Raw genomic sequence first — 27506 nt, 5'->3', positions numbered from 1 at the left:
TGAACTTACAAATATTTACTGTTCGACCAGTTTTCTCCCACTATTTTTCAATCGAAATCACACAGGCACCGGCAGCGGTCAGTGCTAGTGCAGTGCAGGATCAATTCACAGGCTCTGCAAATTTAAGATGGCGACTCTTCTGTGGAAACAGGCAGCATTATTGATAGGTAGGTAGGATGGAGAGACGACCTCTTAGTTTTATCCTTGTTTATTGTCAGACTATAGACCTGTATTATTAAAGAAAATCTCAAAGTAGAAAAAATGGCGCAATTGCTCGTGCCAAGTATCACAAAAGTTTCAATTGAAAGCGAGATAGCCTTAAAAAATGCCAAGTTCGGTCCCATACATTTAATATGATGTTATACCTAGTGTAGTGGAGTAAGCACAAGTTCGGCTCCACACACATCACGCAGGGCCAGGGAACTCCCACCCGCACAGCGGGCAGGAGCCCAGGACTAGCCTGGGGCGTTTTGGGGACTGAAAGTCATATATCGTATGGTCAGGCCCCATGGCCATGTCTGCGCGGTCTCCCAAGTCTGCGTATCTGCGCGATTCTAGTAAAAGAAGATACGCAACGGGCACGAACTTTACACATGCAATACATATGGCAGTGTATCCTATTGCCGGACACCTTTATTTCAGTGCTTTAAAAATGACAACTAGAGGAAATACAATGAAGAAAAATTGTATCTTGCTTTTCCAAATATTCTGAAAATTATGAATATGATGAAATTATTTCATATTTTCCAACCGTTTTCTTTGCACCGCACTTGCCGCATACCCCTCCGCGAAAAACAATTATTTTCGTGCGTGACAAATTACATCATAATTCCGGACGCGCCATCGCTACGGACGCGACGGGTAAAAATATTCTTAATTATAATAGTCTAAGAAAAAGTTGGTGTGATTTTTTCGGCCCATTGTTTCATGATATATCATCTCATGAGTAAATTCAAAGTTTTGGTTTGCTTTCTTATATCGATTTTGAGCAGATCTTTGTAATAAATTGGTGTTTGCTAACTAATTTCATTTTTTAATTTTTTTTTTTGATTGCGTGTTCGATATGGCACTTTCCAGTATTTATGCTCGTTCATATCGTGACCCTCCGTCAAGTTCTATCGATGCGCAGACGATCGTTGACGGCTCTCTACCTCGCCCACGGACGGCCGGGGTACATACCTTGAGAACTAGCCGCCGTCGACGATCTGATCGATGGAGCGGACGAGATTGAAATTCGGCGAATCAGGCCCGAAATTAGGTCCGTATTGCCATCAGAAAATAGATCAATTGTGATCAATTGTTAATGCAAAACTATGTTATATGATATTTTAAGCATTTTCTGTCATTTTAGAGAAAAATAAGGTAAAAGTTGGATTTTTTCGCCTTGTTTTTGCAAACTTGTTCTTTGAATTGATCTGTGAAATTGAACTGCGGAAGTCTTACGGTACGAAATTGATATCGTACGCAGTATACTATGCGCGTCCGGAAATATGATAGTGTCCGGTAATACAATACGTGACTATACTAACATAGCCATAGGCAGGTATTCATTAAAAAATCCGACTCAAAATGGTGGGAAAATAACAAATTCAGGGCATTTCATGTGACGGCCTCAAAATGCAGCCTTTGTCATCAAAATCCCAGAATCGTGTTCAAAGCGAATGAGTGCGCAGACATGGGGTACCATTTTTTTTTCAATCTGAAAATGACTGCCCAAGGTTTTTTCAAGAAAATCTTTCATTTTTTAATGAGAAATTTGGTACATTTACTCTTAATAATGTAAGGAACACTATTAACCAAAATATTTTGTGAAATAAGAAGAAATTCATGTTAAATCTTAACTCAAATTGTTAGGTGCGCAGACTTGGCCAGCTTGGGGCCCACCATCATACTGTACATCACTCCCCACTAACGCCTGGTACTCCTACCTATATCTCATATACGGGTACAAAACCAGAAACTTTCGCCCCCGAGAATTCTACTTTCCCTCTAAAAGATCTAGCCCTAAAACATGTACATGGGGTCCAACCTCATTTCCAACATTTCTACGATATTGATTTCATTTTTGAAAAAGAATTCATTAAAAAAACGAGAGATTTGTTATGAAAAGATGGGAAGAGCTTACAGCCGTGTTTACGTCGCCATCTTGATTTCTTTGTCTTCCGCTTGGCGACAGCACGCAAAACTGAAAATTCCTGCATTCCTTTATGTGCTTTTCTTATTCATTGTACCCCTATCCATTGTTGTTTAGTGTTCATTTGGTGTAGAAAAATCAGTGGGATTTATGGTAAAATGAGGTTAAAGTAGTGGTTTTGATGTTAAAAAAAAACCTTCCATGCGTTTGTTGTGATCCATTTCTCCCTTATAATGGTAGTGTATACATGTGGGTTAAGTTGGAGGGTTAATTTAGCATGAAGTAGTTGTGTTTTGGTTGTGGATGAGTAGTAGTTTTTGCTCAAACACAAACACAGTTTTTGCTCAAACACATCCAGTCATTAATTGATACCTGCCCAGAAGAGGTCCTATTATAATGCAGTATCTGCTTTTCAAGTCACTAATCCATCTTTTGTTTTCCAGGTGCAGTCCATCACCTCCTTCAAATACTCCCTAAACCACTAATGTTACTCTTTCCTTTTATTATTACTGTACCATCCAAAGCCTACATATTCATTTTCCCCTGTGTTTGAAATCAGTTAATAGTATTCATTCTTTTGTGATGCACTTTGATTCATGAACGCGCTTAGTTTAGCCAAGGAGCTCCTTGGTTCAGCGCGCCCAAACACACACATACAAAATGGGTGTACACACGCATGCTCAGTGGTACACACTGAGGAAGAAAGCTAAATCGAGCAATGGAAAAATAAAAAAATGCATGGTCACCATGCAATGGAAAATAAAATTTGCGAGCAGCAAAAAAAATCGATTAAATATTGAATGTCTTTCAATTAGTCAGAGTTGTATGAGTATAAATCGTAATATTGCAAAAGTCTTTTTTAAGTCAAATTCAATTTCTTGACACTCATGCAAGTATTCATTGAATAAGTTCAAGATGTTCTTAAATTATATATTGTTGTGTACTATTGGTCATTTTCAAACAAAAGTGGACATGGGGGTGAAAATTAAAACTTGCTAGAAATCATTAGGCTTCAACGTTTTTTGAAACAAGACATCTTAAAGTATATTTTCCATTTCATTTACATAAAAATTATTAATTACGTCTTGAGATACAGTGAATTTTATGCAAGGGAATTAAATGTTACAAAATGTTGATTTTTGCATTAAAATTCACATATTGCCTATCACAATATAAAATTTGTATTAGAAGCACATTTGTTGGCAAGATACAAGCTGTGAATTGTATCTAACTCCTAAATAGCAAAAAAAATTCTGTGAAGTGTTTTTCTGAAAAAAATTGGGTTTCGAAGTTTTCAAAACTGGTTGTCGTGTCACTCACGTTTTAAATGCAAAAAGTTTTCTAGAGCTGTGTATTCTGAAAATTAATTTATCCCAGTACTGGAGCAAATACAGTTTATCTGTACCTTATTGTATATAAAGTAACTTGGTCCAATGTGTTAAGGTAAAGCTAAAATTAACTGTTAAAGTTGTGTCGTGTCACTCACGAAATGTCGTGTCACTCACGGTATTATATTGTGTATAAAAAAGGACATCCAGTAATTTTTGAAGCGTTTTACCAGGGATACAGTCAAAATGTTGTTCCTGACATATTTTAGGCTAATAATTTCCTCCATCTTCCTAATTTTACTCCTTTTTATGGAAATATTGAATTTGACATTGAGTTCATCTATTTTCTCTCCTCTCCGTGATTGCCTTGGTTTAAAAAATCCTGACAATTTTCCATTGGTGTGAAGACTCGGATCCTAATTCATATTTTGGTGAATGTACTGTGATTATGAATATAGCTGTGTATTCTTAAAATTAATTTATCCCAGTACTGGAGCAAATACAGTTTATCTGTACCTTATTGTATATAAAGTAACTTGGTCCAATGTGTTAAGGTAAAGCTAAAATTAACTGTTAAAGTTGTGTCGTGTCACTCACAATGTCGTGTCACTCACGAAATGTCGTGTCACTCACGGTATTATATTGTGTATAAAAAAGGACATCCAGTAATTTTTGAAGCGTTTTACCAGGGATACAGTCAGAATGTTGTTCCTGGCATATTTTAGGCTAATAATTTCCTCCATCTTCCTAATTTTACTCCTTTTTATGGAAATATTGAATTTGACATTGAGTTCATCTATTTTCTCTCCGTGGTTGCCTTGGTTTAAAAAATCCTGACAATTTTCCATTGGTGTGAAGACTCGGATCCTAATTCATATTTTGGTGAATGTACTGTGATTAAGAATATAACAACATAATCAACACAAAATTATGAATGTATCAAGAGAAAAACCACTATACTTTAGCAATGGACATACAATGCATAAAGGGTTGGTGATGGTGATAGTTCAAGTCATACCTAGGTATTACTCGAACATTCTCTGTCTCCATTTACAGAAATGAGCAGAAAGTTCACCTTTCTTTTGAGCAATGTTATTTCTTTGTTATACTCATAGCTAGAAAAGTCAGGGATCCTTTTTTAAAATTTGCAGAAATTTTAGTGGTAAAGTAGTGTACATGAGATATAAGAGATCACCATGAACACCAAACATTTTTTCAAATTTGGAAAGAAAAAAAAATTCTTTTCCTTCTGATTGATTAAATCAACCTTTTCATTTGCCATAAAGCTTGTATTCCAGGACATGAAATAAACAAATTTGCAAGATAACATAAACATTTTAGGTGAGAATGTACTGAGATTTGATAGAACATTTTGGATATTGCTTGAAGCAGCTCCATGCCAAGTTCAAAATCATTATTTGTTCGGCCACCATTCATACCGCTAGTGATTAACTACATGTAGGGTCTGAACAGCAAATTACCGTATGCGGGCCGATGTGTGTTCAGAGCAGATTTGTATTTACAAATATTCATTACAACAAAATGATGCATGTTCATCACCGTCCCAGCAAGTCCCAACTGAGACCGCATTTTGATTTGAGCAACTTTGATGGGTTGCCATGTACCAGTAGATCAATTTTTTTTTTTGGGGGGGTACCCTGATAAGATCAGAACTGGACCTCGAGGGGAAAAAGCTATTGAGGTATAAAGGGAGCCTGGTTGGGATGCTGAATTGGATTTTAGTGTGACATCCAAGGGCTTAGAAAAGGAAAGGCTAATGACTTGTAGTTGTAATAGTAGCAGACTGCAAGAATCAGGTACTGACTGCGTCTTTCACCTTGTGGCTTTCCCTGGATTCCCGTGGTATGGTATATGATCAAATAATGAAAAGGCACTTACAAGATTCCAGCTTAAAGCAAAGCTCTGAATTTTGGTACAGTGCCTACTAACTGCCTACATGTATTGCCTTGGGAGGGTCCACAGGAGAAAACCTATGCTTGTTGAGTTGAATTCCCAAGTTTCTCAAGGATTTGCTGATAGTCCATCTGAAGTGTGCAGCAACGTGATTGTGGTTTGGTACCAAAAAAGACATTGAAACTGCCATGTCCTATTTGGACAATGCCTAAAATATTAAAGGAGGATAATATTGTAATCCAATATTTCAAGAAAGAGGAGTCATACATGACATCATTGGCTACCAGACCATGCCAGATGATGTGAGTGACTATTGAGAATACCTTTCTTACAAGGAAAAATTATTCCATCCGTTGTGGATGCTGAATTGTATAAACCCGTAAACTTTCATATACAGATAGGGAGAAAGAGTTAAAGTTTTGAATGATATCAGGCCACAAAAAGAATGTTTGAGTTGATGTCAATGCCAAGACCTCATAACATCTCCTTCAAGTGCCCCCTCTCCTCTAAAAGGGAGAGTGGTAGAAGCCCTAGTGTGACAATGTGGTATGGTATAGGGAATGTGAGTTGATGGGCAAATATGACCATAACCCAAGAATAAAACATCAGGATGACATATTCGGAACTTTAAAGAAAGCAGTTATTATGTAATCAAGCTTGTTTTTTGGTTAATGGTATTTTACTCTTCTACATCATGCAAAAAATACTTTCAATGTTGAGATAAATGTTGTATTTTTGCACTTGTCGTGTCACTCATGTTTTGGATGTCGTGTCACTCACGGTATATAGGAGGGTACCATTTTCCATAGAGGTTTGATTGATTTTGACTATATGTGTTAGATAGGTACACTATTTATGTCCATTTACTGGTACTCACAGTACTCCATGACAAGTACTTGGGCACGAATCCAACCATATGTGTTAGTGGTCAGAAACCCATGTCCAAAATTTGTCGTGTCACTCACGCACCGTTCTTTAATCATATCTACTAAACAAATTGTTGAATTCAAATCAAACTCGTAGTGGCCCATGCCAGTCCTACATTGTATATAATATAGTAGTCATGATTGATTCATAACCTTTAAGTTTGAAGATATGAGCCCTTAAACCTCTCCGATTGTCGTGTCACTCACGTTTGAAAATGAACTATTGTATTAGTTGTGATTAAATGTAATTGCACTTAATTGAGCCGTTAAGCTGCCAAATGTGCTTTTATACCGAAATACAATAAATGAATAGATTGTTTAAATGTGTGACCAACATAAATTTCCTCTATGTACACGACACTGCTTTTGAGTCTGAACTTTCCAAATACTAAACCTTAAAAGTTTTTAACTGTAATTCAGGGATACTAAAAACATCAGGGTCCTATAAATAATAAATTGTAAATAATAATGGCAGATTTCTTTTTTGTTATCCACTATTATTTTTAATCCTTTCCAGCTTGCAAATGGACCCCATCTTGTATGTGCGTGCGGACAATGAAGTCTGTCAACACAAGAAAGAAAAAGCCAATGCACATCATGCGGGCCAAGCTAATGGCACTGACAGAACGCAAGGAAAGGCCAGACCCAAGGTCTCTCGCTGAGCAGTGCAGCATGAGGAAGAGTATCAGGGAACCAGAACAAGATAAGGTAGACCTTTGATTTTTCTGACTAACCCTACATGTATTTAGTAGTGGATGTAAATGTACTTGTATGAATACTATTAATTGAAAAAAGGAAAGATGCTGGAGCTCTGATGCAGATCACACATTAAGTCAAGCTTTGTTTTTAGGTGTCAAATGAACAGCCTTTAAGTTTATTATTTTTTATGTTTATTATTTTTCTCCTACATAGAATGAAAATATCATAGGAGATGTTAAGACCAAAAAGTCTTGTAAAGGAAAATAGATCAATATTGATATGCATGTATCTGTATTCTGTTAAGTGGCTGGAGACATCCTTCCGGTGTATGGAGCACTATATGAATCATTATAAATATTATAAAAAACATATATATGCCATGAAGTGTTGGTAATATGGCATGCTTCATGGGAAATAATGTATGTATTTTGACAATAAAAACAATTTTGTTGATTTATTCAAAATTCAGAATGAAGCATTGAAATCCCTAAAATTTACACGGAGGGTATCAAAATCTAGTATGGAAAATATATCACAAGAGCAGAGTTAACATGTATTTTTGCTATTGCTCACCCTTATGTTATCTGAAGTTTTTAAAAAATCTCATTCATTTTCATCACTTTACCAGCCCCATCTTGTTCGGGAGTTCTATGCTAGACTATGTCGACAGGTCTTTGCTTCCAGTAAGCTAATTGCAGTCTTTCACTCTGAGGGATTATCAGTTGGAGAACAGAATGATATCAAACGAAGATTGCGAAAGAATAACATTTTATTAAAGGTATGGTGTTTTTATTCATCAAGTGGAAAGTCAACCGAGATTTTTTTTTAGTGCTAACAAACAAATACTTGTGTATTTGTCTTCAAAATGGTTTTACAGGTTTCTAGATTTATGAAAATTTACCAAAAATGTAATTTATAAACCCCCTCAAATTATGCAATAGCTTGCCATATAATAAAAGTATTCTAACTGTAATACAGTGCGCACATATAACAGAATGAATTGTCCACCTCAAGTTGATATAAAGAGTATTTTAAATTCTCTGTTTTAATCGAATGGCATATATCAATCATCAACCTTTCTGACATTTCATTGAAATTTTACAAGCAATACATTTTTTGAAAATTTGTTTAATATGGACTCAAAAGGGTCCATTTTCATATGTTTTGTTTAATATTAGATTTTCTTTAGCAGGAAGGGGAAAGGGAGGACTTCTGCACCATGTAAGACATCAGAATTACTTAAGATTATTGTTTTATTATTTTGTTTATGGAGGTGTATGGTAACAGTATAGTACAAGAAGCAATCAGTGGCACTGATCTGGAAAATATGAGACCTCTCTTTGTAGGCCCCTGCATCATTGCTGTAAGTGAGGAACTTCCTGTGAAAGAACTACTCAAGGCTACCAGGAGAATACCAAAGCTTCATCTCCTAGGTTGGTTTAGAATACTTGTTTCCTATACATATATAATTATATTCCTTCACTTTCCCCCCAGCTGTGGTAGACTGTTGTCACCAACATTGGCTTATTTCTATCAACTATAATAGACATTGGATGCCCTCTCTAAATGCTCTGATATATTCTGAAATGTTCTCCCAGAGATGCCAACCCTCCCGATTTCATCGGGAGGCTCCCGAAAATTCATCCCAACTCCCGCCCTTACGATTACCATCCTTATCCTCCCGAAATTACGATTTTTTTGAATTGATCAAATTGGATTGGAAGGACATGTATCGTCTGCTAACTTTAGCATGTAGTAACTCCATTACGTTCGCTGCTACTAAATTCTGTGTGTTAAAGGTAGACAAATAAGGAGCAGCGAAAAGCTGGTGCATGTGATATGCCCAACGGGAATCCACTGTGCACCAGGCCGGTAGGCCCGGCTAGCTTCGCGAGGCGTGTGCGCTCGCGGCCACTGGATTTGTCGAGTCGTGCGGTGGAATATCGGTGTGTGATTTTGGCGTATTGATGGGTTGATATTGACACGAAATGGCGGAAAATCAACAAAAGAAGACCAAGAAATGGTCTCAAAAGTATAAGACTGAATACAGTCTCCAGTACCTGTGTATTCGGAGGTCGGAAAGAGGAATTTACCATGCATTTTGCGCAACTTGCAGCGTGGACATTTCAGTTGAGTACGGAGGTCGTGATGATATTCGGAAGCACCGTTCGGGAGCCGGAGCAAACAGCATAGGCCTACGGACATTACGAAGACAAGATCTTCGAGCTCCACTAGTACCCTGTTGACTTTATTTCACCAAGCAAGGGACCTTTACTGGATTTATAGTGGAACATAACCTACCTATAGCCGATAGTGATAATTCCTCCTTATTAATTATTGTTGAACAGGTACTTCTTTTGTCCTTTCATTTTTTTTTACATGTAAGAATGCATATTTGATATTTTTTATGTTAAAAAAGTGGGAACAATTTTTATTTGAAAACATGTGAAATGCCCCAAAATAAGGGTCAGATTGCACCAGAGAGCATCTAGAAACCCAGAGCTTCCAGGGCCCTAAGGCGGGCCCTGGACCCCGGCCGCAAGGGTCGAGCGCTCCGCGCTCGAGATGTGCGCTACGCGCACATAATTTGGTGGCAGTTGCAAATCCTCCCTAATTCTTATTTCCAAAAGTTGGCATCTCTGTTCTCCCCATTCCGTGCCTTTAAATTGGTTTTATACCACTCTCAAGTTGGATTTTTTTTTTCTGAAATGTTAATTGTAAGTTTCACTCATTAATATGATATTAGGTCTTCAAAACTAGTATGAATTCTTTCCATCTGCATCACCATTTATCAAACAGCAATTAAGTCTGTATTGTGAAATGTCTATCCTTTCTAGAATACCTGTACCTGTTTATGTTTCAAATAGTTTCTTCCTCTTTATTTTCATTCTCTTTATTTTCATTTCATTTTCTTGCTATGGTACAGGTGGTAGAGTTGGGGACCAACTGATGTCACCTAAAGGCATGGAAGACTACTCAAAGTTACCTTCCCTAGAGATCCTACAGGGGCAGTTTGCTGGTCTTCTCACTTCTTCCCTGAGTCAAACATACTCCCTCCTCCAGGCCAATCAACAGAGGCTGACCATGAATCTTGATCAGCTGGTGAAGCAGGGAGGGGACTCGGGAGATGGCACTGCAGAGGACAGATGATGATGGAGTTGCTAGAGTAGATGTAGAGTTACGTAGATGATATAAACACCAGTCCTTCTGTTGTGAGCCACAAATACATGAGAGTTATGATAAGCATTAGAAATGGGAGCCTGAACTTTGAGAATTCTAACCAGAAAAATTAGTTCTCATGTTTTCATCATGAAGGCCGTTTCATTCTAGTGGGGTGTAAAAGAATGCTTGTGGCATGTACATGTATTTGGAAAATGGTACGAGACTAATTTTGTTCGCTTCATGTTGATTTGCATTGTTAAAACCAAAAGCAATGAGGAAAATGCACAAGCAAATTCTTATGCTTGCATAATTATCCTTGCACTTGCTGCCCCAAAGTACATAATAGCATGCCATTCGATATAAGCCCTTTGTCACTAAAATCTTCGAATCCAAAATACAACTGTTTTATGGTAATGAATAGAGCTAATATACTCTGCAATTGAATACATTTTGTGTAAAAGCCATGCACACAAATTTGTGCTTATTATTATGCTTATTATCATAAACAAAAACATTTACTTCAATTTACCTTTGCTCTGAATTTAGTATTTGGTTTTGACAATAGCAGTCATCCCGATGCGAACATGATCAAATGCAACTGACAAGTAACTGCTTTTTAATATGCATCATGATTCAAGCAACGGAGGGGGGGGGGGGTGGCAGCCTAGAAAAGCAATTGCAGCTTATTATGAAGTTATCACAATTGATAGTATTAGAGGTTAGCTTCGGTTAAAATCCAGAGAAAAAAAGATATTGGAATGTGCAGTCTCTTCTGCTAAACTCAAATTTAATGACAAATAGTAAAAGTAAGTCCCACATCATGATTGATTGAGCTTGGTACTCAGATCATTTTTTTTTCTTCACATTTGAATTTTGTTTTGTTGTAGTTTTACTCTGGAGGATAAAAGTGTTAACCTGGTACAATTAGTTCGCAACAACCACTCAAAGAAAGATGAAAGTGTGGTCAGACTTAGAGCAATGTAATGAGAATACCAACCAATCAATTTTTCTTTTCCAATCTCCCATTATGAATAAAAATGGAATGGTTTTAATGATTGTCTTCTCATTCTGATAACTGTGCATCAAGACCAGACTGAATATTGCATGAAGCACATTACAAACTTTTTTTTAAACTATCACTATGCTCGATTGAATTATTATGAGAAAATACATTTAATTAAAGTTATGTATCTTTTGTACATATGAGTAATAAAGAGAAAGAACAAAAATGTTTCGCTGAATGTGTTATTTTACTTCAGCGTGATGGATAATGGGAGTGCTTGAGAATGGTGGGGGGGGGGGGTGTTCATGATTATATTGTAAACTGTAAAAGAATACATGAGCACACATTATCTATGAATAATATTGTGATTTATTGTTTTGACCAGCAAAGTTGAAGTCATGAATTCAAAAATCTCATGTATAAAATTATTTTGAAAAATAAACACAATTGTATAGATAAAAGGGCTACAAGTAGACTATTCAGTACACTGTATACTATACAAATGATGCATGCACATGAATACATTATGCGATCTATCCTCGTTTGAGTTGAGACTCTGTTCAATCCACTGCACTCAGCCAAACAGCTTCGTGCAATGCAGTGGACACAGGCTCAATGAGGTGGATAGGTTGCATAATGGACGAATGAAGACCTACATCATTTGGTTTATACGACTCTTCTAGATCACGTAATTCAAAAGCAGATGAAATTAAAATATATTTTCCTATCTCCAACAATTCATTTTCTCTGAAAACATGATTATTTTTCCTGTGTATGAAAGCAGTAAATTGTTTTTGTTCCTTTTGTGATGCACTTTGATTCATGAATCTGAGTGTTCAGTCGGCTTTGATGATGCGCTTACTTCAATGTGTGCAAACACACACACACATACAAAATGTACGTACACACACATGCTCAGTGGTACACAATGAGAGAGAGAGCTCAACCGTGCAATGGAAAAATAAAGTATGCATGGTCGCCATGCAATGGAAAATAAAATTTGCATTTAGCACAAAATGGATCAAATATTGAATGGCTTTTTACCAATCAAATTACAAGAATCTTTGTATGAGTTGTATAAAATTACTTTCTACATACATATAGTGATTTGGTGAATGTAGGATACATAAGGTCTTATACAAATACTACATTTGAAGTATTTGAAGAAAGCACAAAAACATTTGAAGAAAGCACAAAGAGATATATATGATGTACATTGAAAAAAAGTTTTAAAAAGGCAAGAAGCAGATAAAATATTTACACTCAATAAATATACACAAATTTAAGTCACAATTGATTCTTTGCAATAAAGAAACCCCATCAGTGCTAGACTAGAATGCATCTTAATTAATTACATTAACTAGCATAAATTCATCTTTCACAAGCCAATTGTGCAAAATACGTTATTTACCTCTTGAATAAATAACATTTCTTCTAGTTGAATAGATTCCTGTGGTCCCAAGAAATTCAAATTCAGCAAAGTACTGTACACACACCAATTATATTAGAGGAAAGTACAAAAACATCCTTTGAAAAATACACAATTACATACATGACAGTTAAATAATTTTATATTCTAAGATATATCATACAAAAATAAAAACATACTGCCTGGTTGTCATCATTTTAAAACCAGAGAGCTTAAAAAAATAGAAATATAATAAACATTTAATACTGGAATGTAAAATGTAAGCTGATAACACATTTCCACCTTGTATACCTTTTGATAACTACAATCTACAATGTGAATAAAGACAATTTTCATACACTTATGAAATAAAACATTTAAAGCCAGTTCAAGGACCTATTGCCTGTAGCAATAAGCAATTCATGGAGTCTGCCTTCCACATACTCTTGTGGCTAGTAAATCCTTTGGCATGTCACAGACACACTTTTCTGCAAAAATTGTTCTTAACATAAAATTGTAATAATTCACTTAATAAAAAAATTCATGGAATTCAAGTCGTTAACAGGCACGCCAATCTCTTCTAAGAGATTATACTATTTCAGTAGAAAGTGAAAGGAAAATAAATCTATTCATGAGTTACTTTTGTTTAACCACCTTCATGATACCTTATATTTACAGATAAAAGATAAAAATACATTGCTAAACTCTGCATTTACAAATAAAAAACTTCAGCATTCAAATTGATGAGCACAGATGATCAGAATAAATAATTGATGAAAAAAATAAAATAGGCTTTAATACTTGATTATAAAATGGGAGGGGTGTGATATCTTCTTCAATGCTTGTGAAAATTGACAGCTATTATATTATATTGCACAGCAGACATTATTTGAGTTGTATATAGTGTTATTATTCTTCTATATTTTTGGTATAGAACTGTTAAAACTTGATAATGGATCCTTAGATACATATTACTTTGTGTACAGTATCACAAACTGTGAAATATAACTTGGTATGCATATCAGGTATCTAAAATGGATAAGTTTTCATAGAAATTTTCAGCCTTTTAATACAAGTAATAACAGACACTTTCTCTCTTCTCTTTTTTGTATCACTTTTTTCTTTATGTCTATGTTTTTGTTTCTCTCTTATTTATTCATTTTTTTTTAAATAAAAGATAAGTCTCTGTTATGGAACCACTTTGTGTTCTCTCTTTTTTCCTTTTTCTTCCTTTTGATGCCTTATCCATTTCCCGTTTTAGGCTTTAGAAAGGGGACTCTCATATTGCTGTTTGGATTTGTTATCTTTGATTATTCTCACAAGAAAACAAAATGAATAAACAATTTTAGTGGCTACAGTTGAGATGAAGCACTTTTTTTTCTGAGAAATGGAAAATCAAAACCAAACTAAACCAACTTATGTCCAAAGCAAATTAAACAAGTGAAATCAAGGGTCACCCATGTGAAATTTGGAGACAGAAGTAACAATATACCATAATACAATACAATATTAGTATTAGTATCTATATAGCACTCTTCACATTGGTTGTATCACAGTGCTCTACAATGAAACAAATATTCATAAAAAAATAATGAAAACTGCATATATAATCACAAGTAATTACCTATTAGATCAAAAAGTTATATGCAAATTCATGAAACTCTTTGCTTGTCATATTTTCAGACCTAAATCATGGGCCAGTAGTTGTAGTCATAGATGACTGTTGTTGTCATCAGTGCTCTCTCTTCATGATCCCATTCCGTTGGGTTCCGAGAAGCAATTCCCATCTTTCGGGAGATGATATTTCTGAGATTTTCAACTTCCTTAGCTGCTGGAGATCTCATTTTAGTGTAGCACCTAATAGGGTCAGCCAGTGCATGGTAGCAATGTTCGTAATAATCTAGCGCCCTCTGTTGTTGATTTTGGGCAGCATAAGCATCACCCATGGTTTCAAATGTCTCTGCTATCTCCACGTTCCACTTCATATTCTTCAAGGCCTTCTGTCGCATCTCCAGACAGTGCTGGAGGGTTTCCAAGGCATTGTCGTAATCGCCAAGCCGCAGTGCTGCCCAGCCTTCAGACTGCAGAGTCCGTGCTGTGTTGAGATGCTCTCCCAGAATCGGCATGGCCAGACTGAAACCCTCCTTGAACATCTGACGCGCTCTGGTGAGGTTGCCTGACCGGGCAACTATCTTGGCCTCCATGTAATGGAGACAAAAGACGAGGATATTCTTTGTCTTGAGGTGACTTTGGACTCGATGTGCCTTCTTGATGAAGCGCATAGCACCTGTAAAGTCATCTTTACATCCACAGAGGACTGCAGCAACATGTATATAGCAAACTAGAAGGGTGCCACTGGGCTGGGTGCACAACCTAACATAAGAAAAAGACATCAGAATTGAAAGGTATTAGTACAATAGAAAAAGCATGATTCTCATTCGATATCAGATATTCTGTTTTATTCCATATGTTCTCACTATCAATGATCTAGTTCAATTCACCATTATACCACAGAAGCAGTGATTCACAAGCTACATACCTGAATACCTGATTTGTTGTGAGTGGTTTTGGTAGGCTTAGATCTTCATGCATGCTTCCCATTAGGTATGCTTCCTCCATTTTCCCTATTACATTGTAATTCTTTGAATAACCTTTTATTCAACTTTATTCACATCTATCATTGGTAAAGTGACATAGCTGAATTAGGCATTGTTTGCTTTGAAGAAGACCAACAGCATACTCCCTATACACAATTCTCTATGTTTGAAGGGTTGTCAAATTGTGAGATAATAGTAATAAATACTAGATTATTTTGTTTTGATCGAAGGTCATACCTTTCGATGATCTCTAGAGCTTGTGAGACGCATTGCACAGCTTGTTCCTTATATCCCATGTTGTGGTAGACCATGGCCATGCAGTAGTAGTTGCGGCCAATGTTCAGATGATCCTTCCACAAACGCTTCTGGATTTCAATGCTTTCCATGTGACACGCGATGCCTTCTCTGCAATTCCCTGGAATGAATCCATAATCCATAATAATCTGTAAGCACATAGACACATTGGTCTGTATTCCTAACTTTAGTTTAACATAGTAAAAAATGTGTCTTTTGGCAGAAATCCCGCTGTGAGGGTTCTCTGTGTTTTTCTTTGCAGCATCTTTCCTGCTTTGCCCATTACTTCATCTACGATGAATGATTAGAACACAAAGTTCAGCTGCTTGTAGGATTCCTGCAGAAAATATGTGATTGACTTTTGACAAGGTGCCTATTAGACCTATTAAACCTAATTTAAACTTTGGTTTAAAGTTGTGGTTTAACTATGGAAAGCCAACTGTGACATAAATATCTAACAATAGAAGTTCAATGTATCAGCTAATTTGACTCTCAATTCATTCTTAACTGTCTGCGAAACATTAATAGCATAATTTTCTTCACATTAGGGAAGATCATGGTAAACATTTATAGGAAACATCCAATGTGAACAAATTTTTGACATTTTTTGCTTCCCATAATTCTAGCGCAAAGTTAGACCACGGTCTAAGTTAAAAGTTAGACCACGGTCTAAGTTAAACCTGACTTCAGAATACAGGCTACAAAGTCTAACTCTGCTAAAATTTTGGAAGCTGAAAATGTCAATAGTCAGGCAGCATATGTCATATACTTTATATATAATTTGGCTAAGTCTGATTTTTCACTTTTATGTGATTGGTGACAAGGAATAACTTTCAACTTGGTGACAAATTTCAAATGGTCATCTTGACCATGTGAGGGGTCAAAATGGGGTCAATAGGGATCAATTTTTGGAATTGTCTCAATAGTGTTGAGTCACACATTTAATTGTTTGTCTGGTTATACTGAACAAAAGTGTACACCACCATATACTCTTGACCTCTCGTTAAAAAGTTGCGACCGGAAATGTCAAAAGGTCAACGAACTTTCGTTATGTGGCAAATTACAATGAAGGTGTTAAGAAAGCTAACATTTTCGCTTTTTTTTCCCCTTTTTTTTGCATGTGTGTGCTTTCTTATTTTCGATTTTAATAAGTTTGTCTTCAGAGGTCCTTATCCAGAAGATATTAAGGGTCAAGACAAGGTCAGGGAAAGGTCAAAAAACTTTAACTGGTAGCCAAAATACACCAAAAGCAGTTAGAATAGTATAGAAGTAGGTTCTTCATTTCTAAAAGTCTCTAGGAAGACATTATCCATTAGATATAGAGGGGTCAAAAGTGCTCATTTAGGAACAAAATAGATAAACAGAGATAGACATCGAATACATTCAGTGTGATATCATGGTAATGCGGGAATACCTTGAAAAGACTTTACAAAACCTAATGCCCTTAAAATCGTATCATCTTCATGATGTTATAAGTGCAACCAGCTCTATCCGAGTTTCTTGATTTAGGAATTCGATTCATTTCCAATTTACTAGTCTTTGATATGTAGAGAAACATTTCATCCATTTGCTTTGTACAGAATATCTTAATCAACAGAAATCATTGTAATGTATTGGGGTATATGTGTAATACTATAGTAATAGAGTAAACACATCGATTGATCAGTGCTCCAAATTCCTAAGAAAGATGCCTAACATTTCATTTGGATTAACTTACAAATAAGATTATGAGGCTCGCATTGAGGATGATATGATAAAGTTGGGCTCCAAATGCTCATTAATTAATTCTGATGTGTGATGGTTAAATCATTTCTGACAATGAGGCAACATCGTGCAGGCAAAATTTAAGCTCATTGTAGTCAGTCAAGGACGACACATTTCTGGTGCTCTGCTGTTCTGAGCTAATCATTGGGGCCCTTTTGCATATTGCAAAGTGTAATTTATGGATTTCGTGCATACTTTAGGTCAATTATATGTATCTTTCAGTAAAAAATGCAAGTTTTCAAAATTTCTGAGGGCAGTTGCCCCCCCCCATCCGCTGTGGTATGGCGTTGGTTTACTTCAATGACATTTGTGATTATTCTTTCTGGCAACATCCAGGCAGTTCAGCAAGTAGGAAAAAAAACGACAATAGAACAATCAGCATCTATGCACATCACTATCATGAGAACAAGTATTAAGTTTAGTTTCATGTTGTATACTCTGGAAAAACACAATAATTGATATACACTTGAGTTATGTTAATGACAGCACATTATCAGAAATGTGTAGTCCTTCTTGGCTCCAGAGATCGAGTAATGGTCAGAATATATCACATCAGCATGATGGACACCCATCGATGTTGCCTCTTTGTCAGAAATGACATAAACGCCACACATTATAATTAATGTCTTCTTTAATAGATACAGACTTCTCAAAATAAAGAACCTACGAAAAAATACGACTTCAAAGATTCTAGCCATTTTTAGTGTATTTTGGCTGCCAATGAAGTTTGTTGACCTTTTGACCTTTTCCTGACCTTGTCTTGACCCTTTATATCTTCTGGATAAGGACTTCTGATGATGAACTTATCAAAATCGAACATAAAAAAGTACACACATGCAAAAAAAAGAAGAAAAAGAAAAGAAAAATAGCTCTCTTAACACCTTTGGTGTAATATGCCATTTACAGAAAGTTTGTTGACCTTTTGATATTACCGGTCATAACTTTTTAATGGGAGGTCAAGCGTATATGATTGTCTACACCTTTTTGTTCAGTATAACCAGACAAACAATTCGATGTATAATTCGGCACAATCGGGGCAATTCCAAAAATTGACCCCTATTGACCACATTTTGACCCCTCACATGGTCAAGATTAGAAATTTGTCACCAAGTTGAAAGTTGTCCCTTGTGATGTCACCAATCACATAAAAGTGAAAAATCAGACTTAGCCAATTTGTCAAAGTAGCTGGTAAATCATGACATATACTGCCTGACTACAAGATTTAGGTAACATTATATTTCATTTATGTTTAATGTTTCCCTATGCTTTGCTGATAAAGAAAGCTATTCAGTTATCATTCCCAGAAAGTTATGAATGATTTGAGTAATAAAGCTGATAAATTGAGCCTGGAATTACTTACTTACTAGGATTTACTTGGATGTTGAAACTTAAAGCAACATGCTTATATGCCCCTCAATGATGTTCTTATCTTTGGTAAGATGTGTACTTCAGAGGATGGTTGTGCTCACATTTTCCAAGTCCTGATTTAAACTGATTCAAACTGGTTTCATTTACAAATGACTTATGCAGGGAATTCCAATTATGTATTGTTAAAACATTTTTATCACATCTGGCTATCCATAGTTTTATAAACAGCATCTTTAAACCAGAGTTTGAATTAAACCCAACTTAAAAATACAGGCCTATGTCTTCAAAAATGCCTTAATTAACCGGATAATTATCAGAATGCAGTCATAGATCCCCACATTTCAATATAGACAAAACAAATAGAATTTGGGATATCTGCTGTAAACACGTCTTTGTGACTATAGAGCAGTCTTACTGCTAAAAGCATCTGTGACTTTTATGATGGTACCTAAGCTTATATACTCACCAGCCAGTCTCGCATGAGTACAAGCCATTTCAACCAATGTCTGCTCCTTGAGTCTCCACAGTTGCATTCTGGGAGAAAGAACTTCCCTCCCAGAATCTCTCTCATGATCGTCATCCCCCAAGTTCCTTTCCAACCTTTCTATCATCTCGAGTGTATCTTCCTGATAGCTGAAAACAAAATAAATAATTTGTAAGTATTAAAGATGAATGATAAGATGATATGATGATATAAAAAAACATGACCTTGACAATTTAAGTTCATACACATTAAGTTCATACTAATATGATAATGTTATCAAGCTTCTTAATGCTGTAAACATTAACAAATATCGGTAAGCAATATTTGCTATTATCACCCGTATCAGCTGGAAATTTACAAAACCGTATTGCCCTAGATTTTCTGAATATCAGGAAGGGATAGGTATATTGTTTATATTTTGCTGGATCTCTGTGCTCCTATTAACTTTGCATGCAGAGAAAACACAAAATATACCTATGTATTTTCCCTGGTCTAACATCTCGGCATTTGAGGATGTGTAGAAAAGAATATGCTTCATAATGATCTCCGCAGTAACAATATACATCATAATAAAGACAACAATGGATCTAGGCCCTGTATATGTGTACTCAGTGACACGATCTTATAATTTATTACAAGGATGTCATAATGGTAAAGTGCAGAGCCTGGCCCCTGGTATGAACATAACATATATAGTAGAACCATATTCTTGAAAGAAATACCTCCAAATTTTCATGATTTTTGCTCTAGATGTCTGATTTGGATGAAAATAAAAATATTGGCTGACTCTTCTTTCGGGGAACATGAAAATTTTTGCCCTCGTCTGAAGACTCGTGCCAATATGATTTGTTTGTGGGCAATATATTTGATATTCCCTTCAAGGCCAGTCATGATTACTAATCGTATCAGACATCTGAGCTCGTCATTTACAAAATCGCATTGCCCTAGATTTCATGAATTTTTGGAAGGGATACCGGTAAGTATATTCTTTGTATTTTCCTCAGTCTATCTGCGCATAGTGACTTTGCAAGCAGAGACGACGCAAAATATACCTTTGTATTTCAATAGTCTCACAGCTGGGCATCTGAGGGCACATAGAAAAAGATTGACATCATATTGATCCGCGCAGCAACCTTGTGCATCAAAATGGTAATCAAGATGAGGCAGCGCTGGATGCTGCATCCCTATGCCAGTGGGCGCGGCATTTCAAGTATGTCACAAAGCTCAAAGGTTCGGCCTGCTTAACATGACAAAATACACTATAGAATCACACACTTTATGGGTAAAATATCAATATTTCAAGGTTTTACTTCAGATGTCTGCTTTGGATTATAATCAAATATTGACTGGCTCTCCTTTTGAGATTACATGAAATATATTACCCTTAAAAACATCATATTGCCCTTATATGAAGGCTTGGGCCTAATATGATTTTATTGCAGGCAATATATTTGATTTTAACCTCAAGGCCAGTCAATATTATAGAAATATGCAATGATATGAAAGAAGGGGGTTTGTGATATATTTTGGACATGATATCTCTTGTAATCTGCAAAGTCTTTGAGACATTCTCCACCATGATCCTAACTCCAATTTTCGAATGGTTACCTACAATATATACTGACTCATCCCCCATCCATTATATTTGGTTTATTTAGCCGATGTAGAATGGCATGTTTATATTGAAAATTAGTGATTAATGATAAGGTATTGCCTTTCCATGTCATTACAGTTAATATGTGATATAAGTAACCAGCCACCCAAAAACCAACAGCAAGTTGAAAACAGCGTTTTATTAATTTTTATTCAAACCACCTATATGGAGCTTTTTTTTACTCGCCGTAGAGCAAACGAGACTGAGGTATTACATATCACATTAAAGCTTATGATTCACTTTTTCAAGCTCAATGAAAATCTCAAGATTCATTTTTGGTGATTTATTGTTGGTTTTGATGTGGATGGTCATTCATCATGTAGCCCTATTTCCAATAATTTTGACTATGTCATCGCAATTACAATCTAGTGCTTAATTATATTTTAATACGATACTAGGCTTATAAATGGCTAAGAAATTATTCAGAGAACATTTCTATTAGTTCACAGTAAATAAGTATCATTAAAAATAGCTCAGTTCCTCCCCTACATGCAGTTACATCAAATTTCACTTTCAGAAAAAAAATAATTTCATGATCCAATACCTGATTGCTAACTTTGGTCTGGCACTGTCAAAGAAATAAAAGCCAAGGACAGACAAGATGGCAGCATGGTCTAGACTGTCCCCATCAGGTGCCAAAAGACCAAGGGCTTGACGATACAACTCTTCAGCATACTTCATGTCACCGTCTACGTAGCGTACTAGACGACCTGAAAGGTCAAACAATTCACAGGCAAAGATTTAAATCAAGAGTCCAGGAATCGAGCCATTCCCAAAAAGATAGATGGAAAACTATAGGCCCACCACTCTCACGGCTGCATTTTTATTTTATGCAACTTCGATTCCACCCCGACTCTGAGCAAAGTGCTGTCATTTTTCAAAATAATGACTTGTAAAAAATTGACTAGATAATTGCTATTACATACATAGAAGCTATAAGATATGACTATTCATTTCAATTTCTTAATCTAAAATAGTCATTCGCTCTTGTAGAGCTTATTACATAAGAAAGTTGTCTCTGAGCACTTTACCCATGGGTCCTCGCTCAAGCAGTCAACCACACTCCCATATGCTTGTTCCTGATTCTTAGACACATCACATTAGGATTTACCCAGGTCCTATTATGGGCTTTTGGAAGGGAGTCATCAATGTCATACCTCTTATCACATAGGTATTTGGCAGGAAATTTACAAACCTACCCCCTTAAAATTCAGGATTATTGGGAGAAGATTTATAGAATACCATTATTTAAAAATATTTATTAGGTATTTCCACCATCTCATGAACTGAGCCCACAAAATATGAATTTTCCATGAAAAACTGGGATATTTTCATGCCGTACACAGGACCACTCAAGTTGGTGGGGGCAACTACTTACCCCAGTCATCAAAGGGATATGAACGCCTATTGTGCTCAGTAGGACTCCTTACCCAATGAAATGAGGATCCGAGCTTGACGCTGTTTGTCCTTCCTCCTCTCTGCTGCTTCCAGGCATGCCTGGTAGAATGAGATGGCATCTTTGGTTGGGATGAAGAGGAGGATTAGCTGTCTAGCCTGGTAAGCCACTTCAACAAACAGATCATAGCTATCTTCAAAGCAGTGGATGGATTCCTATAGATGATGATGATGATGATGAGGGTGAGAATGATTATAATGATGACAATAATAATGATGGTGATGATGATGATTGTGAAGATGCAGTAAAATACTTTGATACTAACTTATCAAACAAGTCATGGTTCATCTTTATTCATATCTAGCATGTACACTAAAACTAGCTCATCATTCTTGTGTATTTGTATGGTATCAGGGTATGTCTTCAAACAACATTACATCGATACTGAAGATGACAATAATGATGACAATTTTACTACTGCTAGTACACTGCTGTGACTAATCATACTTCTAATACTACTTATATATAACAATATTATTGTGCAATTTTTAAAATTCCCAAATGTCAAAACATCTATAAATAATGTACATACCTGAAGCAGTTTCTGCATGTTCTGCAGTTCTGATGTAAAGATGGGTATGGACTTGCACGCATTGTCCTGCTCAAGTAACTCTGCTGCTCTCTGCAGTAGTCTCGCATAGAATCCACAGTACCTCACTCTCACCAGGTCCGTTTCTTCAGACGAAAGGAAAAGGCTGTACCGTTCCTCAATATACAGACGCAAGAAGGAGAGAATGTTGAAGCGATTGGTGAGCGTATCCATGGCGATTAAAGAGCGTGTGTGGAGGGGGATGAGTAGATCCCTCTTGGCGCAAGACGTCGGGTTGATGTTGGTGATGGATGCGGCAGCTTCAGCTGAATACATATAGACATATGACAGGTGTCAGATAGACTTGTTAATGTAATATATAAATATCATGAATTCTTGAAAGGTAGAATGAAAGTAAGGACTAATAAAACCCAAATCACTTCAGAGGGGTTGAAATGCCATCATAGGCTGCACAAAGTAGTAACTACTATCCAATGTTTTCAATAAGGAACATAACATCAATGTGAACTTCTTCCTTCACTACCATTATTGGAATGTGGCTTAATTTATTGAAAACCTGTCCTTATCTTAATAAATACCTTACAAAAAAATTACTATACCAGTAAATGAAGCTGAGATGAAATTCAGCTGGGTGAGCCTTTTCTTTAAAGGGTTGGATAACTTATCCACACTGCTCTCCATGAGTTGTTCCAAAGTTTGCCAGACCCGATTGGAAAGATGGTCTTCCTCTTTGCTCCTCCTGTCCTCATCACCATCATGATCAACCATATGCATGCTACTCTCATCACCATCCCTAGTATCAGAGGTTTGACAGCTTGCCTTTTTCTCCCTGTAACCTTTGTTGAGGTCATGGATGATGTCGGCAGGCTGTCGCTTATGATCTCTCAGGTCGGCTCCAACAAGCTCAAGGGCAAAGGGGATTCCCCCACAGAGCTTGATGATCTCATCAATGTGTTCCTCGTCTGATTCTTCCAGATCGGATGCTATGAAGAACAGGAGTTGCTTGGATTCTTCTGGTAAAAATGGATTTAGGTGGATCGTTAGTACCTGCAATGATAGAATGGAAGTGTCAGAAACCAATAACTTTATAGTCCATGCATATAGCAGTATGTTATCATCACTCATAGGGACACCTCCCCCCCTCAAAAAAGAGTTTCTCACCTGCTGTATACTATAACTGAATATGTATGGAAACGAATAACAGGGTTATACAAATACACAGCCATATCAGAAAAAGACAATTATTATGCCTACTTGGTCCGATTATTGGCGACTTACAGTGAAATGAATGGGTACACAGTATACTAATTGCAATTCAATAGACTTTTTTATTTCATCATGTAGCTTTTGACTAATCAACCATTTTTAAATACATAGATGGTCCAGGCTGGAGATATTTATATCTCAATAAATATAGTAAAATTCACACGTCAAAATGCTGAAAATTTCATCAGAATCGGATGACAAATAATGAAGTTATTGTATTTTTCCATTACCGTATTCGGGTAGAACAGTTCTAGGCATGTCTTCATGAATATTCATTAGGTGGGCTGATGATGTCATACCCCTCTTCTTTTGGATTTTATTATATGAAATTAGGTTTATTAAGAAATTTTCTACCAAGAACTAAAACAAATGGAATGACAACTGATTAAGTGCATTAGTTTTTTATTGCCGCAACTTATTTCATCATAATGGAGACACATCATTTACACATGTATAAAAAATGAAAGAATTATGATTTCATGTAATAATATAAGAAAAAGGAAAGTGGGGATATGACATCATCAGCCCACCAAATTAAATTCATGACGATGTGCATAACTGTTTAATACAGTAATATTGATAAACTTTAAAATTGAATATTATAACTTCGTTATTTGTTATCCAATTTTGATGAAATTTTCAGCATTTTGCTTTGTGAATTTTACTCTATTTAAATACAAAGATTTTTAGCCCGGACCATCTCTTTAATTTAAAAAATAATTAGATAATGTAATCAAATTGATGTGAATTAGTTTCCTTACAGGCATGTTACCAAAAAATCAAAAGAATAGCAATCAAAATGATTGTCTCTAACTACCTGTTTCATGATTCTGATGAAGTTGAACTTCCACTGAGATGTGATCACAATGAGCACCCTTGATAACCCCTCGATGACCTCTTGACATAACACCATAAAATCATTTTGAAGGTCGTTGTTTCCAAAACACTCTGCCCCATCCAAGATGAACAGATGCCAGTCCTCCAGGTCATCCAAAACATCTCTAAAACCTCTCAACATCCTAGTATCCCTCTGTTGCCATGGCAACATAGCTGATGCCATCTTCACCTCTACTTGACGTGCATTGCAGAGCCCTTGGAGTTCAACAGAGTGGACGTTCAGCTGGACATCAGATAGACTGCTTAATCTTTGAAGCTCCTGAGCAATCTCGACTGCAAAGCGGGTCTTCCCGACAAGTGGACCTCCGCAGATGAGAGCTAGCTTGGTCAGTGAGCAGACTTGCTTCTCCCCATGTTGTATGATGCTCAGTATGGTATCCATGAAAGCTTCAGTTACATTGTTCATGTCCCTTGCTCTTCCAATGAAAGGAACTTGTTGAGGTGCAGAGAGAATGGCAGATGCCATCTTGAGAAGTTAACCTTAGAGAACTCCTGGTGGAACTGGAAAAGGTGATGCAAGAAATATACTATCATGGGGATGCTATGCAATAAGAAGTTGTTTCAAAATATTTAGCAAATAGGTGAAAGTTTGAAAAGAAATCAAAGGGAATTTATGAATTTACAAAAGCTGTGAAAAGTTGTAATCTCATTCTTTGTAGCTTTTCCTAATGATTTCAGCTAAAGTAAGATTGAAGTAGGTGATAAATCTAATCCCATATCTGATCTAATACAAATGTGATCAGGAAAAAAGTCAGTGCTAATACGATAAAACCATAAGTTCCTGATACGTGACAAACATGAAAAAAGGGAGAGTAGACTCAGTCTGCTTCACTCTATACGCCGACTACTTATTTGTCTTTAGTAAAGTATCTTCACTTTACAAAATATCAGTTGCAATCAATCTGTTGTATTTACGTACTCTGTGTACTGTTAAACTAAAGTAAGTTAAACTTAGCGTTACCGCTAAGTGTTGTTCCTACATACTGCTATGTTATGTACAACTACGAAGTACGAGGTTGGTGTTGTTGTCAGCATGGGTAAGTCAACTATATTAAAATACTTAATTCACTGTTATCTCATCCTCAATTTCCTGGTTCAAGTAATCCAAAGTGACCTTGTCATCATAAACACTATAGCCCCGGATCACAGCCACAGCTCAGCAAAATGTCATACGGTATCCGTAGCTGGCAGTCAAACACTGCTGCATGCTGCACTCGCTCGGAGTCGGACCACGATCACTAGCAGGGTTTGGTTTGGTGAAAAAATACTTTGATGACTTTAAACAGCATCGTTACTTCGCCAAAGATATCTCACATCATTCAGGACTTTCTTCTGTCAAAAAGTCAGCGTCAACTCCCGGGGTCAACTCGTGGGAATCGTATTCTCTTCCAGGCAGCAGCAAAATATGCACTCCGCGCTTGCCGCTGTGTACGTTCAAATGGCCAGCCGGGGATTCCCCGTTAGTTCATCGCCGGTACTTTCCCTTATGACGTCATTTATCAGCAGTCCCGCTGATCTGCCACGTACGCTCACATATAACGAAAACAACTTTTTATCAAATGGTATGTTTCCAGTTGAGTCCTGAAAATGGATACGAGCTAGTCAAAGGAACGAATTCGTATTCACTACCTCTGCTAGCAGTAAACGATCAATCACCCGAAAGGGATGATATTGCATCATGCACGCGGGAATCGGGGATTTTCCAGCAAGTATTTTTCTGCAGATAATTGCTTTGAGGATTATAAGGGAACAAATCCGTAATGTACGTAGGGGTTAATCAATGCATTGCTCGGGGGGGGGGGACAGTCAAGTATATCGCTATACATGAGTGACCCCCCAAGAAAAAAAAAATCGCGTTTAAAGGGGTTTTTTTTTTTTAGAGGGGGGAGGTTTGGTTTCAGTGGACGAGGGCCGCACGTGCACTCGATCGTCAAGGCCGGGGTATCAAAATCACCGATTTTCAAGACAAAGGGCGGTTTTTAAAGACTGGTCAATGGTCAATCGGGGGGGGGGGGGGGTCAAACGTGTACATGGCATGTTTTTTTCCAAAGTCTTTTTTAAGACTAGCCAAACATGCTTGTTTAGGGTATGTTTTTCCCGGTTTTTCCCCCAAGCTTTTTCCCTGGGGTCATAATCTGGCGACAACTTCTTGTTTAGGGGCCAAAATGTGTAAATAAAGCCCGCGTAAAAACTTGTTTAGAGGTTTATTTTGCACATAGATAAAAACTTGTTTAGGGGTGCACTTTGTTTAGAAATAATTTGGCCACGCGTGTGTACAGCAATACATTTAATTGACTGCCCCCCCCGGAATAAAACCAGTCTTTGTTACCCAAAGAATCGCGATTACGTTCATACTAAAGTCGTATACCATGGCGAAATTATTTAACAATCTCAGAATACCTTGAGGTAGCAACATAAGCAAAGAGCTTACTTTCCTTTCTATTAGTACATGTCTAGCTGAAAGAAAAGTATAAATAATGGTTTCGATAATGATGAAGACGACGTCGACGGCAAAGACAAAGACGATGGTTATAATAGAGTCATGAAAATGATGATCATTTTCAAGTGAAAGTGAAAGTAATAGTAATTATTGTTATACATC

At 36.6% G+C, this 27506-nt stretch overlaps 3 protein-coding genes across 7 annotated transcripts in view; 1 reads left to right on the top strand and 2 right to left on the bottom strand.

Annotated features, from left to right (window-relative positions):
* Positions 1-98, bottom strand: part of LOC121426499 (hyccin-like) — a 39156-nt gene extending 39058 nt beyond the window's left edge. The window contains exon 1 of the mRNA XM_041622832.1: positions 10-98. The gene's annotated coding sequence lies outside the window, so the exon portion shown is untranslated. The remainder of the gene's footprint in view (positions 1-9) is intronic.
* Positions 97-13097, top strand: LOC121426508 (39S ribosomal protein L10, mitochondrial-like). Its single transcript, XM_041622843.1, has 5 exons — positions 97-167; positions 6820-7010; positions 7630-7779; positions 8275-8434; positions 9928-13097. Exons 1-5 carry the CDS (start codon positions 128-130, stop codon positions 10149-10151), a joined length of 765 nt encoding a protein of 254 aa, XP_041478777.1. The 5' UTR covers positions 97-127; the 3' UTR covers positions 10152-13097.
* Positions 11529-26560, bottom strand: LOC121426468. Of its 5 annotated transcripts, none has more exons than XM_041622806.1 (9): positions 25965-26560; positions 24825-25405; positions 23341-23788; positions 22724-23046; positions 22166-22346; positions 21280-21445; positions 19064-19230; positions 15409-15586; positions 11529-14947 (listed from the first exon to the last, which is right to left on the bottom strand). In XM_041622806.1, exons 2-9 carry the CDS (start codon positions 25368-25370, stop codon positions 14260-14262), a joined length of 2697 nt encoding a protein of 898 aa, XP_041478740.1. In that variant the 5' UTR covers positions 25371-25405; positions 25965-26560; the 3' UTR covers positions 11529-14259. The 5 variants fall into 5 exon arrangements, with proteins under 5 accessions (XP_041478740.1, XP_041478725.1, XP_041478731.1 ...); XM_041622791.1 differs by having other exon boundaries at positions 25969-26560; XM_041622797.1 differs by having other exon boundaries at positions 25974-26560.
* Positions 26561-27506: the final 946 nt, after the last annotated feature.

The sequence above is a fragment of the Lytechinus variegatus genome, chromosome 1 (genome assembly GCF_018143015.1).
Source record: "Lytechinus variegatus isolate NC3 chromosome 1, Lvar_3.0, whole genome shotgun sequence".
Lineage (NCBI taxonomy): Eukaryota > Metazoa > Echinodermata > Echinoidea > Temnopleuroida > Toxopneustidae > Lytechinus > Lytechinus variegatus.
The sequence above is the reverse complement of the archived record's forward strand: the minus strand, read 5'-3'. Positions and strand labels throughout refer to the sequence as shown.

Excerpts from the sequence above, each read along its gene's own strand:
- LOC121426508 (XM_041622843.1), top strand. The coding sequence starts at position 128 with ATGGCGACTCTTCTGTGGAAACAGGCAGCATTATTGATAG. Across the intron at positions 168-6,819 it reads ACAGGCAGCATTATTGATAG|CTTGCAAATGGACCCCATCT; the intron begins GTAGGTAGGATG and ends AATCCTTTCCAG. Across the intron at positions 7,011-7,629 it reads GGGAACCAGAACAAGATAAG|CCCCATCTTGTTCGGGAGTT; the intron begins GTAGACCTTTGA and ends TCACTTTACCAG.
- LOC121426468 (XM_041622806.1), bottom strand. The coding sequence starts at position 25,370 with ATGGCATCTGCCATTCTCTCTGCACCTCAACAAGTTCCTTTCATTGGA. Across the intron at positions 21,446-22,165 it reads TCGGATCCTCATTTCATTGG|GTCGTCTAGTACGCTACGTA; the intron begins GTAAGGAGTCCT and ends TTGACCTTTCAG. Across the intron at positions 15,587-19,063 it reads TACTCATGCGAGACTGGCTG|GGAATTGCAGAGAAGGCATC; the intron begins GTGAGTATATAA and ends GATTCATTCCAG.